The 21,027-nt window shown below is 38.1% G+C and overlaps 1 protein-coding gene across 1 annotated transcript in view; it reads right to left on the bottom strand.

Moving 5' to 3' along the window:
- Window positions 1–21,027, bottom strand: part of CTDP1 (CTD phosphatase subunit 1) — a 110,614-nt gene that overhangs the window by 66,843 nt on the left and 22,744 nt on the right. Inside the window, exons 6-9 of the mRNA XM_056331231.1 lie at window positions 15,020–15,110; window positions 13,599–13,765; window positions 10,881–11,966; window positions 1,426–1,567 (exon numbers count right to left, since the gene is read on the bottom strand). Of these exons, the coding sequence (XP_056187206.1) occupies window positions 1,426–1,567; window positions 10,881–11,966; window positions 13,599–13,765; window positions 15,020–15,110 (1,486 nt within the window). The remainder of the gene's footprint in view (window positions 1–1,425; window positions 1,568–10,880; window positions 11,967–13,598; window positions 13,766–15,019; window positions 15,111–21,027) is intronic.

The raw sequence follows: 21,027 nt of genomic DNA, 5'->3' as shown, positions 1-21,027 counted from the left end.
ATTAAGAAGAAAATATTTTCCAAAGAATTTGCACACGTTGAACTGAAAGTATTTGCATTAAGACAGCTGTCTTACTGACTGAAGTTTGGGGGAGGGGTGAGGGAAAGTATGAAGTTAAGGTATATTGTATTTGAAACATAAAAGTAGGAAAAATTACCAATTTCCAATAAAATGGAAGAGTGCATTAACAAAGGCAGAAAGACTAACATTCATCAAAAAATGATGCTTACAAGTCACTGTCCAGATTTCCACTGAGAACTTTGCAGTGTCAGGCCTCAGACAAATCAAACATCCCACACAAATATTCCAAAGCTGGATTAAAAGAAAATCTGATAGAACTTTTTAAAAATAAAGTATTCTAGTCAAGCCATAAGTAGGCTACATCTCTTTCCTGAGTTTTAGAGATCCTGTGTCTCTGCCTAGCTTCCCATTTGATAAGTGACCTCACTTCCAGATGTTTCTACTTTTAGTGCCCAGACATCGCCATAAGACTTGCCCATCCTGCCCTCCAGGGGCTAGCATCTTCTAAGCAGAACACCAATCCCTAGCCGAGCCAGTCAGTCACACCGCGATCACTTCGGTGCTGGCAAACCCAGCTGCGATGCCCCTTCCTGCCCACACCCAGACGGGCAGCCCCTCTGCGGCCCTGCAAGATACTATTAATTTGAGTCTGTTCAAACAGCAAGTCAAGAAGCAGAACCTGGCTCTACAGGATCTTGTCATGAGTTATTTTAGCCATGGCACTTTCCTAAAGGGTACTATTCTTAACAGCCCTTTGACTTCTCTATTAATAAAGTTTTTGGCTATCCCTTCTATTTGCTGTCACCCTAGGGCAATGATTATTTTTAACCCTTTCTCTTCCAACACTTTCCTCTTATCCTCAAACCTCCTCCCACTACTTCCTTTCTTCCAGCTACTGCTTTTATCTTCATGTCTTTCAACCCCTCTTAAGATTTTTCTTCTGTATTTTTCCATTTCTCCCTTCCTCCTCACTACCAAGTCTCAAAAAAATGCCATACTTAACCAATTTTTCATGCTGTGGGAATGTGTACATTTTTTTCTTCATTTGGCAGAATGAATGATACTGCACCTTGATGGCACTCCCTGTGTTAGTTTGTGGATGAATTGACAAGGTCAGCTGCTCCAGCTGAAAATGGCTAACAATGACAACTGCCGAAGAAACTACTTGTACCACGGGTTTCTCCTAATCCTGCTAGTTGCTGAACTGCCTCTTGATCCCTTACCAGTTTTCAGTTTAAGCAGCAAAGACATGCACAAAAATAGAGGGTTCTTTCACAAAATCTGTAAGGATTGCACACCATTGTGATTTGGTCAGAAACCCATTTTATAGCTGTATTAACCAGTTAGCATCATTGCATGAACAGCCTACTTTCACGGCCCCAGCTCCCCCAAGCTCCCACTTACCTGTGTGTTTTTATGTAGTCATCCTTCAAGGGAAAGAGCTGTTCCTCAACCTTGTCCCAGCGCTCCAGGCAGCTCCACAGCCAGTCAGGGTTTACAATGTGGAGGTCCTTGCAGTCCTGAGCTTGCCGTACTTTTTCTGTGCCTATTATGAAGTCAAACGTAACATTACAGTGTTCCCAGAAACACAAAAGATAGTTTTAAGTACACACTGGTTTTAAAAGAACATTGTGTGATCCATCTTACAGAAAAAATTCAAAACACCCCTCCCCGAGCCAACAAAACAATCACAACTGATACAAGTGAGACTCTATAAACAAGATGCAATAACCTCAGCCTCAAACTGGATGAAGGTTATTTGTAACTTTCCGAAGCACCGGCACCGTGGAAGTAGTCCACTAAAATTAATCCATATGGAAAACCTCTACATCTCCGTGTTAGCTAAACAAACAATACAAACGCACTTTTCTATTTCGTCTCCTTAGTTTCCATGTACCAAGTCTAAGCAGCAGCAACTCTTCAATGCTGTCAAAGCCTAACACTAACATCATCCTAACTTTCTTACGCAGATCCCCCTGCACGCACAGTACGCTACCTGTAACAGCCAGCCACCCCTCAACCTCCATTTGCAGAAGTGGAGGCAAAGCGGACAAATGGATAATTTCATGCCAAAGGGGAACAACAAACATGAAGTTAAAACGCAGCAGGCTAGTGAAATCCACATGAAACCAGCAACAATGCAGCATGCAAGTAACAGGTGATCTCAAGTTCCACCCTCTGGAGAAGCCAGAACAAGAGAGAAAGTAGAGTTGCTACATATCTTTGCCAAGAAGCACCATAACCAGTAAGCAAAAAGGAACAAATAAAATAAAGGTTGAAATTAACCTTGTGGTATAGTCTGTTCCCAGGAACAGCTGACTGCCCAAACCTTTCAAGAATGTATTTTTTCTATTTGACTGGAACAATTAGTTTTGCCAATTGTGGTACTTGCTTCAGCATTTATCAAAGATCTATGGAGGGACTGAACACCTAGAGCCAATGCAAAATTGCATAATCTGGCCATAAATCATTAAATATATACACAACAGAGAAAACCCCCAAGGATTCTGACCTGATATATTACGCCTGACACTTACACATGGTATCTTTACACTGCACGAATACTGGTGTAGCTGGAATGCGATAAAGGAACTCAGTCTGACAAGTCTGTCTCATAACAAAAGCCATCACTCTTCCCTTTTGTTATAGCCCTATAATTTACAGCATTTCATCTTATTTACACGTTATTTAAAATGCTTATCAAACTTAATCATTTGTCCATATTCTGTCTTGGTGCAAAGCCATTTAAATACACTTAGTATTGCACCACATTTTCTGTTCAGAAATACAAAGCAGGAGTAGAGCATCAAGAGCTAGAGGCAGGAGTTCAATTAATGCTAAGAGCAGAGCTCTCAGAACTGAAGGTGAAAAATGTATTACTTCAAGCACTACCCGCTCTTGTTGAAGCCTGTCAATTCTGCACAAAGACCCCAGGGCTTCTTCCTGCAGATACTTATATAAAAACACAATATCCCAATCTAGTTTACCTTACTAATGACAAAAAAAAAGTTTAATTTAAAAAAAAAAAATATTTAAAGTTAGAATTTATGAACCCTTGTCTATTTTCATGTGTGCCTTCGGGAACGAAGCCTCCAGAACAAAATCAAATTTCAGAACAGTTCTGACAACAAAACACAGACAGCAAATTAATCTGATAGTTCCCTGGAGTTTTGTGGTGAAACTATCTGTGTGACTGTCATTTAAACAACATGACTTTACTTGTTTCAATTAAGATGAAAGTCTTGAAGTACCCACACCATTTGACGATGAGAGGGAACAGTTAATAGCAGATAACTTAAGGCCTGTGTAAAACCTGAACTAGAATCCACTGGGGTAGACAGATCAACAGAAATGCATTTGAGGACTGACCTAACTAGTTAGTTCCGTTTCCAGATGCCTGTAAATTCAAATGACTAAACCAGAAAGGCAGAAGATCACTGTCCTTTACCGAAGTGCTGAAAGCTTGTTCCCCTACTTTTCTTCCCCAAAACCCAACAGAATACAGTAGAGCTACCTTTTCCTTTATCTTTAAATACAAAACTGTTTTATTTCTTGAATTTAGATTAAGGAAAAAAACATTCTGTGCACAAAGGCATTTCTCCTGTTTTCAGTACCAAATGCAAGCAATTCCCCAGTTCAGGATATAAAAGCTGCACAGTAAATGCAAAACTTTGCTCCATACTAGTATCCCTGCAACAAAAAAGCATTAATTTAAGAATCCACAATAAACACAAAAATGAGTATTTAAACAATAAATCATTTACAAATGCCTTATTGATAAGTTTTGCCATGAAATATGAAGAAAATACTGTCCAACAAAGACTCAATGAAAATTGTTTTACAATTCCAACCATGTTAATCCCAGCACACCTTTGCAGCTAAGACTTTTAACTGGCTAAAAAGCAAAACCCTTTAAGAAGGTCAGCACACCCAGACCATTCATGCCCTGATAAGAGAAATCTGTTGTCCAATTAATCATCAGTTACAAAAGTAATTAGTGACCCAGAGCACTTTCACGCAACACTTGATGGAAATGAGTCAGTTTACAGTGCCAGAGGGAGCTTCCTGGGGCAGTATTATTATTGTTTGTATAGCCTCAGTAGGAACTGTAGAAATACTTGCAGTTAGAAACAGGTAAGTATAAAGCTGCATTTAATTTATATGCCAGGTATGTTTCAGAGGAAAGAAAGCAGAGGTTCTGAAGGAGAATGAGACTGAGAGATCTGGTGGAAAGAGGATTAAAAAAATTGAAAGACTTGGCTTGGAAAACACTTTCTTTTGAGAACAATAGAGAAAAGCAACAACAACATAGAACAAAGAGATAAGGCAACAGGTGTTATAAAGAGGTTGCTGACATCAGGTTCATAGGCATAGGAGTTTCAGGGGAAAAGAGCAACAAGAGCAAGAATTCCAGTGGCAGTTTAGGTACTTATACCTGGTATTAGATACTGAATCAAATACAGACATGACTAGCAATACTGCCCTGCACACAGCTCTGGAGCTGACAGAATACAACAAACAATAGCATGCGATTTCACTAGTAAGCATACAGCACAGTTAGCCAGATTTGGTGGTGCTATTGGATAGGTGGTATGTGCTTATAATACCCTGAAAAAATGCTTATCTGATACTGCAGTACATCCATTTGCCCAGCTAAAGATACTGCTACTCCTTCTGGACATTATCAGGGAGAACCTGAACAAAACCATAAAACTGCACCTTCGCCTCATGTTAAGTCTGTGAAGTTATAAGAAGAAACTGCTTTTTCCAACTATTTTTAAAACTGATGTTTCTGCACTGATGATTTGTCAGGTGCTTCAACTTGCTGCTCATTCCACACACATACACATTCTGTGTTCATGCATATCTGATGGTTTCATACCAGATGTATGCTGAGGAGCTAAGTAAATTCTTCTTTTAGTCAACAGGATTGCAACGGAAGCCTTAAACACGGAAACGGCGCTATTTTGTACGACACTGTTATGGTTCTGAAAAAAGGTGTAAGCCATTAACATACAGTTAAAGTTGGTGACATGAGGACCAGTGTGCAGCCAAACCCACCTCCTGAGGGTCAAAACCATACCCTTCCCACCTCTGCAACACCTAGGCTTTCTACTCCCTCCCCCCCTGCAAAGCACAGCTGCCTACGGCACGCTCCGGGGTGCAGAGAACCACACGAGCTAACACAACCCTCTCATCCGTGGGGCTGCCTTCTCTTTCCAGCCGACACCTTCACAAATCCAGATTTCACACATATGGTGTTCTTAGAGCAGGATTTGGTGGAACACCAAATTTAATGGGGTAGGAGAAACAGTATTGCAATACTTAATATCCTTGCCTTTTCTCCCTTTCCCCAGTGTAACTCCCCTTTTGGAAGCATGCTTATTAAGAAGAAACAGCAGAGAATTTTAATCCATCCAAGCAATAGTACTTCTGATGCAGTTTGTAACATCTGAACCATCCAGCTGGGCTAAAAATCACCGTTTTTTTTCTGGACCACTTTTTTTTTTTTTTTTTTTTTGTATTGTTTGCCTCTAATCACCCTTCCCAACTTCACAATTGTTCCAAAAAGTTAAAAAGGCACACAAGCCTTTCCACATGAAACAGGTAAGGTCCAAGTTTGTCACATCTATCCTCTGATGGATAAACCCTGAAGCACATAATATAGGAGAAAAATTACTTTGTTTTCAAACCTGGGGAGTCATCAAATATACTTTTGAAGTTGCAAACAAAGGCTGAAACCACAAAAAAGCTCCTCCTATTAATCTTGACAATTTGTTACTAAAAAAAGTGACGAAAATCAATAATGCAGTGATAAACTCCTACAGCTGTTCTCCAGGACACACTCTTCCACTACAGCAGTTTATTTGGTCTTTTCCAAAATATGGAGCACATTAGGCACTCAAGCAACATAGAAAAATGAAACTTCAGCTGTATGTTTATGAAGACTAAAAAGAAATGTTATACTGCATTATTTGGCCCCATTCACATTACCAAGTAGTGCAGCCCAATCGGGAGACCTGCAGGGCAAAAGGGTGCTGGAGGAGTGGTGCCCACCTTGTACGCCTTTCAGGGAGTTTGGCTTTGGATTAGCTCTACCTGTTCCTGGGGGCCAGACGCCTGTGAGCACTCAGCTGCTGGCACCCTCCAATTCATTCTGACCCACCAGGAACGCAGCAGGCATGTTCCAGCTGTGCCAGGACAAACCCAAGTACATGCTGAGTAGCAGCCACCAATTCCCAATTCCAACTCGCCAAAGAGCCCTTAATGGCAGTTTGTAACCAGGCTGCAGACACTGCTTGGAAAGATCTCATCACTAGAAGTGCATTTGTCTTCAGACCATTTTGATACATAAATCTTGATTTACGACCAAATCCAAAAGCTCTTCTGCAACAACATTAACCTAAGACAAGTCATACAGACCTCAATGTTTTGTGCTACCAGAATCCAGTGACCATGAAATGGTGATAGATGTGCTGTTCCGAGGCCATGCCTACAGCTCAGCTTTAACACTGCACTGTGCTTTACCAGCAGAAGCGTCAGGCTTACCTGCTCAGCACCAGAGTTTGGAGCAGTGCTTAAATGGACTCTCCCCCCCTTTTTTTTAAAGGCATACCCTGTGAAAATATTCTGAAAAAATACCTGTGAACACACCATAGCTATGTCTAGTGAAGATACCACAGCAAGCCACAGGCCAGGCTAACAAGACTTCAGGAGCTGGCAGCTTTCTCTCTTCTCTCAGTACCTCAGAGCCAGACTCAGGAGTAAGCATTTTTTAATTGGATAGATGAGGAAGAACAAAAGAAGCCACAGTTCATAGTACAATTTGTATTCTAAGCAAGCTGATATTTAATGATAGTAAGCAAAACTTGACACAGGCTAAGTCACCAAAAGTAAGGAAATTATCCCCACATAGCTTTCAAAGTACTGGAACACACATAGAATTAAACATATTTTGAAAAAGAAAAGAAAAATCCAGGGCCTAAACTGACGTATTTCTGCTCCTACCCCATTAGAATAATTTTTCAGTGACCTGAACAGCTTTATCTGCTTCCCCAGCAGAAACTCAATATAAACATCAACCACAGGATCTTTCATCTGTATCTTCAGCTGAGGAAGGAACACAACAAGATTTATGAAACCGTGTGGTTACTGCTTAGCCAAGTGTGTACACAGCTGTAACAACTCACCATCCAGTGCAGTGTGCTGCTGCTGAAAGCAAACAGCACATGTTTCAAAAACTGAAGTTTTAGGTATTCCACAGGTAAGTGGGAAGGGCTATAGGGCAGCCTCCTCTCAGTCACTCAGAGTTATGAAGACTGATTAGAGGATACAAAGATCCTTGTGTTTTACAGTATTTCAGGTAGATAGTATTTTCGTCCCCATATAATGAAAAAAAAATAATAAATCCTGATTTTCCCCAAGAACAAGAATTAATTTATTTTCAGAATTCAGAGTATCTGTGTCTGCAGAGAAAAAAGCTGCCTATCTGCAGAGAAAGAGATGCGTATATACAAAGAACAAAAGAAATTTCTATTATTTACTGCAATAGGCTGGGAAAGATGCTGTAAATACTTTAAAATGGTATTCACTAGCTGTTCACTCTGTACGCCAAGATACGATGTGGTCACTTCTTAGGGGGAAAACCGACCAGTCCAGAGCCCTTGGGGGTGACTTCTTCCCTTTATTTCCTTTGTCTTCAAAACTCAAAAGCTAACAGTATTCCACTGCTGCTGCGGATTAAGTATATGCCTTTTACTACAGCTCAGCTAATGCAAAGTAAACATGTAAGTTAACTTGCTTGCCTGAGTCCTAAGTCTCCTGTCACTACTGGGGTGATCTAGAAATGCTGAACTGATACGTAAGTTTTAAAATCACCTTTTGAAAAACACATTAGAAAAAGAGAAAAAAGTAGAACATTATCTAGTCTCAGATCATTGACTTCTGAATAAAACTCAAGGGACATGCTTTTGTTTTCCCTTTCACCAGCAATTAAGACACTCAGATGTCTGCCACGAGAGCCAGAGATGCAATACTTGTATGGCTTGCCGACAGTAATAGACACTGGTAGAATTTACTTTCTAATCGCACAAGAATCGGTATGAAAACAATGTCGACAGCTGAATAATCACAAATCCAGCTATGACAGGATGCAACTTATGTCCTTAAAATCTGATTAAACTTCAGAGTTCCCCTCATGAAATTAGGATGATGCAGCATAACTACTCCCATCTAAGCAGAGAATATATAGTTTTCATTTGAAAAACCAGAAATAAAACCCCATCACAAAACTAGAACCACAAGCAATCCATGAGAATCTTAGAAAAAAGGGTTACTGGAGACTATAGCTTTTTCAGTCTAAACTCCCCTATTTCACAGTGTTACAGAAAATAATTATTAAGTGATGTTGAAAGATGACACTAGTCTTGCTCATTAGGCAAAGATTGCCACGTTACCTCTTCTAGAATTAGTGCAATTCTTACTAAAAGCAAGGGGTCAGCTTCTACATACTGACAACAAAGGGTTTTTTCACCCCAGTAAATCAGGAATAGTATTCTTGTGATAACTTGTTTTAATTAGCAGGCAATATTTGAATATGTTTCAAGTATCAAGTGCAACACCAACATTATAGGACTATTCTGGACAACCTAGGTCTTGACGAAACCTGAGAAATATGAAGCACCCTGAAATTTAAAAGTTTTTCAAAAGAACACAAAAAATTTAAAAAATGTTACAATTCAAATACTGTAAAAGTACATTAGCGTAATGCAACCAAAACTTAAAGTAGTTTTTTGTATTAAGATCTACATTAATGGATGATTTGCAAAGACTATGCAGGTAGTAAAGAATTTGTTTATAAAAGCTGAACACAGAGATGTGTATATGTATCTATATAAACATACAACCCCCCTCGAACTGTACATTCTGAAAACAAACAAAAAAAAGCCTCAACTGCTTCTCATTACCACATGCTGTGCACCTTAACATGTTACCCAACATTTTTCCTTCTAGAGAAATGGGTATGTTTGGGACGGTCTCATTTACATTGATCCTATCAATTTTTACCACATCACACAACAATTGCATCCGATTTACAACTACATTTAGAAGCTATCTATTCCAAGTTAAACAAAGCAGCTTCAAAATGAAGCATTTTGAGATTTGAAATTGGAAAAACATTAAAGTTAAATTGGTAGCTATCAGGTCTTCAATGAAATATGACAAACTTGCATAATTCTTTGCTGATAACTATGGCTATTCCTGCAGTTTTAAGAGCTGTTCAGCAACTATAGTTAAACTACAGAGTTCCAAACTGATGCTTCCACTGATTTTAACACTTCTCATTCACTATTTCAACTATCACACCTTCACAAATCAGAATCCCAGCTAATTTCAATGAAACCAATTTCCACCTCTCCTGGCTTTTAGGTTGTTGTCACTACTTAAATACATATCTGCGTCAGGACAATTAACACAAACGTGCTACTTCACTACAGGTCTGTTGGTACAACTTTTATTCTGATGCTTCTTGACTAGGTCCTTACTACAGCTGGCCTTACCAACATTTTAGTAAGAGCTACCTGTGCTTTTTGTCACTAGAACTGTACATTTAGATAACTGGAAAAGGAGGTAACTTTACACTAACCTAGCAAATATATAGCCTTACTGTTATTCAGGATGATACATTAAAAAATAGCTGATATTAGAGTATCACAATATACTAATAAATTGGCTGGGTTTAATCCATAGATTTTTAACATTAATCATAGTTCAAGGGGTAGAAATTAAGAAACTGCAACATTCTCTTTTTAGTCACTAAACATGGGAGGGTTTTTTTAATCACTGCCTCTTTGACAGGAAGAAATTATTCCTGATCAGCTGCTTAAGAAATGGAACAAGATATTTCTTGAGTCACACACAGGTTGAGAAAAGTATACATATCTTCAGTACAACCAGTGAAAACATACTCCATTTGTTTATAAGCCAATGCAACAGAGCTGCTGCTGATGTACTGAAAGCTTACATGAATAGCAGTCAAGAAGAAAATAATCCAATAGATGGCAGATTTGCTCATGACATCTAAAGATGTCCTAAATAACCTAGGAGTTTTAGTTAATCTAAAACATGCAGTTTTACTGTTGGATTTCATGGTTTTGATTATCAGATATTTAGATTCCACATGACTTCAAAAAGGCCAACACTGAGGGAACCAAGGATCAGGGGGCACACAAAAAATGTGTACCAGAAGCTAATGGTGGCCTGTCAGCTCCTCTGTGGCAGCTATGCAATGGTACATTCCTATCCATTAAAGCTGTGTAAAACCAGGTAGCTTTGTGAAAGATGTATCAAAAGTTAGGATAAGCTCTCTTACATCTCCCATGACAAACACATAAAGGCTATGCATGCAGCAGTAACAGGGTATCATCAGATTCCAGTCTCTTAAGATAATCCATACAAAATGAAACTGAACCATGAGAGGTGAAATCTGAGAAACTGAGGAAGTCTTGCTATAACCTTACAGAAAGACCATTATAAAATTTTATCCAACACAAATGTTAAAGTTTCTATTCAATATCGTCAACAGTCAAAGACTCAGTATCACCTACTCTTAACCAAGAAGTGAGATATGACACATTACACCAGAGGCTCCACCTTTCAACAAATAAAAGCCATACTTGATCAAAAAGCAGCAAAAAAGCCTTTAAAAAATGCTTCTGAATTGTTTTAGGAATAATCTCCCCTTCAATTTCAATTCTAATCTCAGTTACATTAAAGCCAGTAGATTACACAAAAAACACCTCAAGGCATGAACGAACAGGAAAAAAAGCTGATGGAAGACTCAAGCCTTCTATACCTACCTGTCCTTGCCGCAATGAGATGCGTTGCTTTGTCAGGATCATCAGCACTCAGTACTAGATTCTTCACAATTTTAGCTCCAAGTGCTGTGGCATGATAGTGTTCCCGTGTTTTCTCAATGGGGAAGTTTGTTGGGTAAAGTCCACTAAATATTATGGTTACATCTGCCAGCACTTTACTTTTCAGTTCTGGTACTATTTTTCTGATGTCTGGAATTTCCTCAATCTCTTTTTTCAGGTATTTATCATATTTTGTGTAGTAATCAGTGTGAACCCGCACAAGGATCTCTTCGAGGTATATTAAGTGGTCATCGTCATCTGTATCATCCTCCTCCTCTTCTTCCTCCATACTCTGGTCTAAGGACTCCCCCATTGTAATTCCAGACTGTTCACTATTCTGAGACTCTGTTTCAGCTTCCTTCTTGTCTGCACACCCATTTCCTAAATCACAAAGGCTTTCCTGTTCACCTTCCTCTTGTGCTTCAAGATCAGTTTTGTCATGAATATTTTCACTGGGTAGAGATTGTGTGTCCCCAGAATGGTTCACCAGACCATCCTTTTTTTCACTTGCATCAGTATGACTCCCTTTCTGCAAATTTTCATCCTGCACAGTCTGTTTGGATTTCTTCCAGCTTCTCTTTTCCTCATTCTCACTGTCTGATACAGAAGTAGATGACTTTCTGGTATCCAAACCATCATCACTTTCACTGTCACTAGACAGTTCAAAGTCCAAGTCATTTGTTGTCTTCTCTTGGGTTTGCTGCTTCTCTATCACTGTTCCACCAACTTGTTCTGAAGAACTCTGAGATTCTTTTGTATTTGTCAAATCATTAGTGACCTCATTGTCCATTTTGTGATCAGTGCTATCATTTAAGGAGTCCTGGGCATTAACTTTATCACGGGAGTTCATATCCCAGTCAGATGTTTCACTGCTTACAGACGTACTTCCATTTGTGGTGCAAGTGTCCTTTGTAGCTTTCTTGAGACCATTGCTTTGTTCTTCTACACGTATATCGTTCTTTATTTCTTCAGCATCTTTTGCTGATGTCACTGCTGAATCCAGTGCCTCTGGTTTTGTAGAGTGGTTTACTAAGACACAGGAAAGAAGGAAATAAAACACAAGTATTTTCTCAGGTTTGTTTTATTTTTAAGCTTAATAAAAAATTTATCTTTATTTTTCCTTAAATACACAGTTTACATATGCAGTTAGACTTTGCTATGTTTAGAAGTGACAACTAGGCTTTTCAAAGTCATTAAGATACTTCAGGTAACAATGATTACTAGAAAGAACTGGCAAACCTAACATTTTACTTTTGCGAAGAAACTGTGTAAGCAGCTCTTTTAAAAAAAAAAATTCTCGCAGGTCATAAGTAATTATTTGTTAACCACGCAAGCATTAAAGGATTTATCTTCTAGCATGAGTTTTTACAGGGCAATGAAACTACTGCTGCGAAGAAAAAAAAAAAAAAGAAAAAAAAGGGGGCAGAATTCATCTCAGAAGGTTCCAATCCCAAGAACTACAAGAACTGCCTTTATTAACTTCTGTGGCTTTTATGTATTTCCTATTCTTCATAAACAAAATAACTGTATTTTAATATTTGAAAAGATATACATGTTTTAGCAATACAAAGATGCTGTTTGAGGTTTATTTGAGACTCTGCTGGAATACAAGTAACAGGGTAATAGACTCAAAGGCAGAAAAATAGTTTTAGGATATGTCTTCAGATGTCTGCAGAGGAGACATGACAATTAAACAAACCAGACAACCTGAAATTTGCGCACAGGCATTCATCAGGAACACTGGATGAAGTCACCCTACTTTGTCCCTCTTTTGCGTGCATGTCCCTGCCCTGCAAGTAACACTACCAGTCACGTGTAGAGGTCCCACCTCACAGTGCCCCGATTCAGTTTGAGTACATTATGATTGCTTCCACATGGGACATCTCTAGTTCAACAAGGGAAAAAGGAGTGTTGTCACACACATTAAATCAAAAAAAAAAAAAAAAAAAAAAAAAAATCAAGCCACCAACAAACCTTGGCTAAACTGGAAAAAGTCCTGCAAATCCTTCTTAGACATTGTCTTTCAAATACATTTCACCCCAAATTAATACTAGCATAGTGATATATACCTTCTAAATCCACTATCTGTATCATGCTGCTGTGACTGCTGAAGGTAAGGTTTCATGTCAAATGCCAGAATGCCACATTCACCAGGTGCTAAAAGTCCCCCCTAACTTAATTACCATGATTTAGGCAGGGACGTAAGCAAAGCACAAAACATTTGTTTTCAGCAGTATGCAAGACGAGAGTTTATTAATTATTGCTTTAAAGTGGGGCAAGGAAGGGGTCCAAAAAGCAGAACCCTACAGACTGCCTGGTTTTATACAGAGGGGGGAGAGAGAACCTGCCCTCCTCTACATGTTCTTGAATGACTTGATGCGTTGCCAAATCAGCTCTCCAGCATAACAGTCAAAATGCTATCACTAGGCCTCCACTTTTGCTGTGGGCACCCATCAAAAGCAAATCCACCAACAAGAGCAGTTCAGGTTTACTGTGCTACCTGCGTTTCTGCTGGAGGAGCATGCTCTGCCAACTGCAATAGTCTAGGATTGCTCATCTGAGCACAACAGCAATACTAGTAAGACTACTACAATGATTTACATCAATGACATCTGAAAAGTGGAAAAAGTTGTAAAAGCAGTTTAAAAATCAGGTAATTACCTTTCTTCTTTATTTGAACTTCTCTTGATCCAGGAGGTGCATTAATATCTCCTATCCCCTGAAAGTATACATATTTCTTCACAGTTATCAAATTGGGTGCAAACTTCCAAACATCCTCTCTATCATCAATGATGCAAACCATGGAATCCCCACACGGGAAGAGATCTCTAAGAAACAAAACCATTGACAAAATGAGTCCAGTTTTAGGAATTGAATGAACTATCATTGAACTATCAATTAAAGTAGTTTCTGTGGATGGTCTGTTTTATTATGAGCATGTCTGTAGGACACGCTTATACATGAACTTAAAAATCAGCAATATTAAAATTACAGAATTCAAAATACAATATTTGAATTAATTAAAGGTTATAAAAAAAGGAAACCACTATTTTTAAATCTCTATCCTAAAGGCTGGAAGCAGGAACCAACAAACCTCTGCAAAGACAAAACTTTACAAGATTTTGGTCTAGCTTTCAGAGTTGACAAATATGTTGACAAATAGCCCAATGCCAACTATCACATGGTCAATATACTATCTATATATAAATAAGAAATAGACACAAGAACAGTTTTTAACGGGTAGACTCGCTCAATCCAAGACAAAAGTGGGAAAAATTACTGATATTTGTATCACCTAGGAAGAGGTGGTAGAGTACTTAAGATATATACATGCATATGAAAATGGAGCAAGAGAAGAAAAATGCTTCCCATCAGCAAATATAGTCAGATGGGGAAGAGGCAATCATTTTTAATCTAGCTTTATGAAATACTAAACATATCTGTCTTTTAGAAAAAAAAATCTTGGCCTTGTACTCTGAAAAAAGATCAGAACCTGATTTTAGACTAGAATATGAATCCAAGGCTCTAGATGACCTAATTTCAAGAAACATTAGAGAACAGAAGCTAGTCATATAGCACATTTGAAGGCCAGAATATTAGATAATCAAATACAAATTAACCTCAAACTGAGAATTTTGGCTTAATTAAAAATCCCACAACACAAGTCTTATATTTAAAAGCTGTGTAGATATGGTGCTTAGGGTTTAGTGGTGAACTTGGCAGTGCTGAGTTAATGGCTGACTTGATCTTAAAGGTCTTCTCCAACCTAAATGATTCTATGAATCTATCATAAGCCATAAAGTGGAAATATGGTCAAGTTATTACAAGAATAAAAAGTACAGAGTCAAAAACCATGATGCCATTGCTTCACGTTCTTACTGTTTTAGTACCACAGAACACATCAAATAGATGAAATGCTGCAACGCCCAACATCTCAGTTTGTTGGGATGGTGTTGGTATTTAAGAGGCAGATAAAGGGCTGCAAACATGTTAAGTACAGAGGGAGTAATTGTTACTATATTTAGCATGTTCTGTCTCTTTGTTGTTCTGTTCTGTTTAATGCATAAGACCCACATACATACCTAAGATTCCCAGTTTTAGAAAATGGATCGATACATTCATCCCTTGACAATATCCGATGGGAAAAGAGCTTCTTTTCAGGGTCCAAAAATCCTTTTGAAAGAAGAAATTAAAACGTTAAAGAAGTTTGTTCCTTGTTTATGTTCTATATAATTCAGTTATTTTAATCTGTGCAACAGAAGTTTAAGAGACAATTTTAAGGTAAGAGGTATTATATGGGGGAAAAGGTAACCACAGTGGATCAAGTATTTCTAACTAATGCAGTGGGATTAATTTTAAAAACCCCCATCTCATTTTCTTTCAACATAGCAACAAAACTGAAATGAAAATAACTAAATCTGTAACAGCCAAATAAATTAGGCTGAAAGAGATACAGCAGGTGATAGATACACATGACTTTTGCAACTTACATTTATCTCTATATAGGTGGTTCTTTAAAGCTAAATGCTCTCCTTAGGTCATTATGCCTAGGAACTGCAGAGAAGTCTCACAAGAGTCGGCAATGTGCTGCAATACTTAAGCACAACGGGCACGTTAAGGGATGGTTTCAGCCAGAGCTCTTGCATTTGTAGGTTTTAAGTTGTACCACTAATAGCTACCTTAATACACTTACATATAATGAACGTATCTTGGAATTCCTAGAAATACTTAAGCCCAGTTGCTGTGACTTTTCTGACTACACTCTTTATAAAAAAGACAAACCAAAAACAAAACAGAAGAAGCTGTGCTAGCTGACCTTAAAGCAAGATAAAATGCCGTTATTTAGGAAAATGGTGACTTGGGTGTACAAATATGCATGCACACGCTTCTGAACCTAGCCTCTAATAATGATGTTCATCTTCATGAGCAGATCACAGCCACATAATTGCTGAGAAACTGGCATTTTACACACCAATCTGAACCTTTCGTTTTACTGAATTTGCGATGAAGTTAGCATCAACTTGTCATTATTCGTATGAATAATACAAGGCAGTCAACACTTATCTGGGAATGAATTTTTGAAGTTTTACTTTATTTTATATGGTGGAATTCAAAATGACTACAGGCTCTAAGGACCAACTTTAATTTTCTTTCAAGGAGCTCTGAGATTTGTACAGAACACATGTTCAGCTCCTTTTAGAAGTCCAGCTCCCAGAAGTACACTAAGTTGGGTCTTCAAAAACAGAGGGTATAAATTAAAAAAATTTTAAAAAATCAGTCATCACTTCTGAAAAGTTGATCCTGTATGTATTTAATATTCATGTGTAACTGGAATAACTTAAAACCCATAAAAGCAAGAAAATTCCGAGTTAAGGACAGAGGTTCAACCTTAACTCACCCGACTATGCTTAAGAATTGCTGCAAACTCGTAGAATCATCCCCTGTAGTGAGACCCTTGCAGTACCTAGGCATAACGAATTGAGAGAATTAGCTACAAAGATTTATTGCCGTACACACAGATATTTTGACAAACTACGTAAGTTGTCATACAAGTTGCTGTTCTCCTCAACCAAATTCTCTTCTGCTAATTATCTGACTACACAGGGACTCTCTACACTAAATTGGACGGGAGTGCACTGATTAAATGGTAAAACCACAATGAGGTACTCAGTTGTAGTGTTATCTAGCTAAAACAGTAAGAAAGGGGAAGTTGAACTAAAAGCCCGAACACAGAAACCCTGGCTGCCAGCGATCAGAGATGAGGTAGTGTTCTGGAGCTTTTCAGCAATACTTTGGTGAAGAGTTATTAATTTGAATATTTTTCCCTTTGATAATTCGCTAAAAATACACAGAGGATACAGGTCACCAGACATGCACACACAAAAATAAAAGCCCATCTTAAGAGAGTGGGATCTTTCAAAGCTAACTACTTGAATAGCAATATGGAAAACAGCACTCGTCTTTTAAAGAAGTTCTTTACATGTCTTAAGATGTTTGGTTTCTTTTGAATGTTGCCTAGGCAATTGAATCAACCTAACAAGCATAATCCCGATGTTTCCACGTTTCTGGGAAATGGCAGGTAACATTTCATTTGTCATAGACCATTTGTTTTCTGCAATAGTATGTTAATATTGTGTTTAAATATTCACTATTCACTAACCTTTTTAGAGATTCTGCTCCATGCCAAAGCAAACAAGTAGTGGCTAAATTACATGCTATTAGTTAAAACATTAGCTTTTAATAGGCTTGTGATTGCAAATAGAACATAAGTCTGAAGAAATAAAAACTTTACATAGAAAGCAAGTAGATGCAGATACACCCCTCCAAGCTAAAAGTAAAGGCTAAGATTTAACTTCATTAAAAAAATAAAATCATCATAGTGCTTTCAGTAACAAAAAAGTGAGAAACTTTCATTATGAAAAACTCTAGTACCTTTAAAATAAAAATCTTTTCACAACCTACATATTTAAATATTTAGGAAGATAGTACACTGTTTAGATATTAACCTTTAAACATGAAGCTGCAGGCTTCAAATTGATGATGCCTTCCAAAGTGCTGGTGGCTTCTTCTTTAAAAAAAGTCAATGCAGACCACCGAAAAAGCATTGGGTTAGATGATGTCACTTTTCTGTGGGGGCATTTTTTTGCAAGTTTCCATGACTTCAGAGAGATGAAAAGGTCTATGTATAAACTCACTGAATATACAGAAGCTGCTAAAGTTTTCCTGAGATTTACTCTAAACTTTTGGTTTTCATTTTTTTTGTTTATTTATTCCTAACCATTTCCCAACACCATGTCCTGAAAAATTACAGTCATAGTTTGCTGCTTTGGTGCCGATAATGAATCTTTTTTTCTTGACATTTTTTTTTTATTGGAGAAGTTTGCACAAGTTATTCCTGCAGAAGGATAAATGTTGATGAATTTCTCATGTTGTAAGCATGTTTAAAAATGTAAAGTCAAAAAGATTGAAGACAATGACTTGCTGTTTCAAATCAAAACTGAGCTTCCATTTACTCTCATAAATTAGACAATGTGCCCAGTTTGCCACTAAGTATTCTTGAACAAAGAATAGTGAAGACACTATCGCTATCCTTTGACTGCCACATCACGAGGGACTATTCAGTAGACCTACCTAGCAGAAACTATTCCCCCCAGTAGTTTGTTTTCCAGTAGCTCAGACTGGATCTTTGCACAATCTTATCAAGCCATGTTACCCGATTTTACATGGTGTCTCTTTGAAAAGCAAACTTGTAAACAAGACTTGTAAAGTTAAGTTAAAAAACCATCACAAGATGCAATGCTCAAAAGCAACTCACTCATACTGGAGAAGTCTCAAATCTTAAGAGACAGGTTGAGTTAAACTGCAGTTCCTAGTAGAAGTGACAATACACTAGGATCCAACATGCATCTAAAGAAGTTCTTTTTAAAAATAAATCTAAAATTGAATTTCTGAAGAATTAGGTCACCTCCCATTCTACTTCAGGTGCTACCTTAGAACCCGGAAAGAGCTGTTGACCTAACCGTCCAACCGCACTAGAGACCTTCAGACACTGATGTATGCACATATTCTGTCAATTATTTATTGAAAGACATCCTGTAATATACTTGCTGTAACAAACCATACATATGAATGCCCTTAACTTAGTCCTACTTTCTAAGCACCACTATAAATCTTACCAGTGATTTCACATTACATTATTTTTGGTTAGTGGCCTCTGAACTCAAAATTCACAGTGGTATTTACTTTTACAACCAGTACTTAAGCTGACTTCAGTATTAAATACACCTAACTTCTCTTATGCAGAGTAAGGGGGGGGGGGGGGGGGGGAGTAATAATTGGTCAAAGTAGTTATGTAGAAGAGAAATATTACAGGAAGCTCTAAATTATAAAATCCCAAACTCTTCTTCATAAACATACTACAAGATACGACTATGTAAATGTGTCATACTAAGAAAGGTTTTAGGATAAATGACTTCAGCAGACACAAATGGTGTTTAAAAATATCAGCTAATCCCACTTAACAGCTGATAGGAGTCAGCTGGGGTGAGGGAAAAGGAAAGACGTCATCTGTCTGCAAAATGAGGAAAAAGTCTTTCAGGACATGGAAGGAGCAGCTCAGACTTCAGATTTCACAAAAAAATACCGGATGTATGTGGAAGATCTAAGTAAACAACCTTTTTCTTATGAAAAAGATTTCTGGCATTTTATTACAAGTCCTTCCTTTAGGTAACATAAGGATAAAGGTAAAATATCAAACTGACAGCTCTCTGTGAGAAAACATTTAACCAATACTGCCATCAAGTGTTCTCTATATGTACAAGCTATAGATTTCTCTGTTAACTGCACCTTGGTTACACAGGTGAGTATGTGCACCAAAGGCTGTATCAACTGTTTCTCCATAGCAACATATTTCAGCTGAAGCTATCATTGTCACTGCACACGTAATCCACTTGTAGTTCAAATGCTTTTGATGAGGTTAGACAGCTTCAGGCAAAAATCCAGAAGTCTGGAGATGTCAGGACGCAGCGATGCCCTAATTTGCTCATTTGGTGGTTATCTCCTCTGTGGAACAAATTAAGCAGCTCAAGTTTGATGCCCACAAAAAGGCTTGTCACACTGTAAGTATCAGTCTGTGCCAGCTGGGCAACTGCAGGTAATCCAAATTTTAGCTGAGAGATTAAAATGAGCAAATACAGGACCAAATCACACATTGAAAGAAGATCAATCACTGCAAAAGCACTCAGATATAATGAGTTAACTACCCCTGCAAGCCATTCTTCTCCCTGGCTCTGAAGCATATTTGCTGTAAGTCTTCTGACCTCAGGCCACATGCAGATCTGGCACACAGATCCAAGTGAGGAAGACTGTCCACCCACTTTCTTACCACCAGGTAGTTAAACCTAGTGTGTAAAAAACCCTTCTCTTTTTGCTACACAAGAAATAACCACGCTCTAAGAACAGCAGGGTACAAAAGTGTTAATGCATTAGCAGTACACAACGTGTGATCCAACAGCAAGACTGACAAAGCTTTAGGAAGATTCTTCAAACAACTGGGCCAATGAATATTGACTGATGTAGAAACGTTCACTTGGATGGGCAGGACAGGACATGCCTCTCCTGAACTTTTTTTCAAGAAGAATTAGTTGGAGACCACAAATAGGTATCGCTTTCTGATTACAGAGGTGTCTTGAATTTGTCATTACAAGCATCTTCTATGGCTTATTTAACAAGCATAAAGAATTCTGGAATTACACTACTTTTTTTCTAAACTGTTCTAGAGCTAAACAGAACAGTCAGCTCTCTAACTGTTTTGGAATCTTCCTTTCTTGCCAAGAAGCAGGATCATCGGGATAGCGTTGCTCAAGGCACTTGGGGCAACATGACACAAAAAAAAGCAGATGTGAGAGACAACTTAAAAACAGCTGAGACACACCACAGCAGCAAGGACAGTTTGACATGCAGAGTCATAACCTAAACCATTGTTAATTATATTGTCTTAGTCCAACAGACTTAATAAAGGAAAATCTGAGGTGAAAAAGCTATTCTGTCAAGGAAGACTGAAGATGGGGCGAAAGCCAATTTTTCAGTTTAAACACACGGTCACACTGCTAACATGAATTTGGCCCCTATGCTTGCATAACAGGGTAGGTTTCTTTTATGCCTGTTGGAAAAAATAAAACATTTCAGCCAAGGACCTGCACCACAGACTACTATAACTAAAATTTAAATGCCAGTTTTCAGTTACTAGGAGAAAATACTGCTAAGTTCTTGTGAAGAATATGTGAGAATACTGCTAGATCTGTGACCTTCCTCAAATAAGCACATCTCAGCAAACAGAACTGCTGTAAATTGATTTACAGCAGCCAAACTTCCTTTGTTTGTCCTGCAAACACAGTGTGGGAGGGGATAGGGAGGGACAAGGGGATATAACTTCATGTTGTTGATTTTTATGGAACTGTTACTTTAGGTTTCTAAGACAAGTGATGTTGCAGATTATTTTTAGAGCCCATCAGCATCATTTCTAACTTAATTCAACAGGAAGGCACTAGCTGTCATGCCACAATGATTCTCTAACCATCAGGGAAGCAAA

This window comes from Falco biarmicus, chromosome 3 (assembly GCF_023638135.1).
Source record: "Falco biarmicus isolate bFalBia1 chromosome 3, bFalBia1.pri, whole genome shotgun sequence".
Taxonomy (NCBI): domain Eukaryota; kingdom Metazoa; phylum Chordata; class Aves; order Falconiformes; family Falconidae; genus Falco; species Falco biarmicus.
This window is presented reverse-complemented; position numbering and strand designations above follow the sequence as displayed.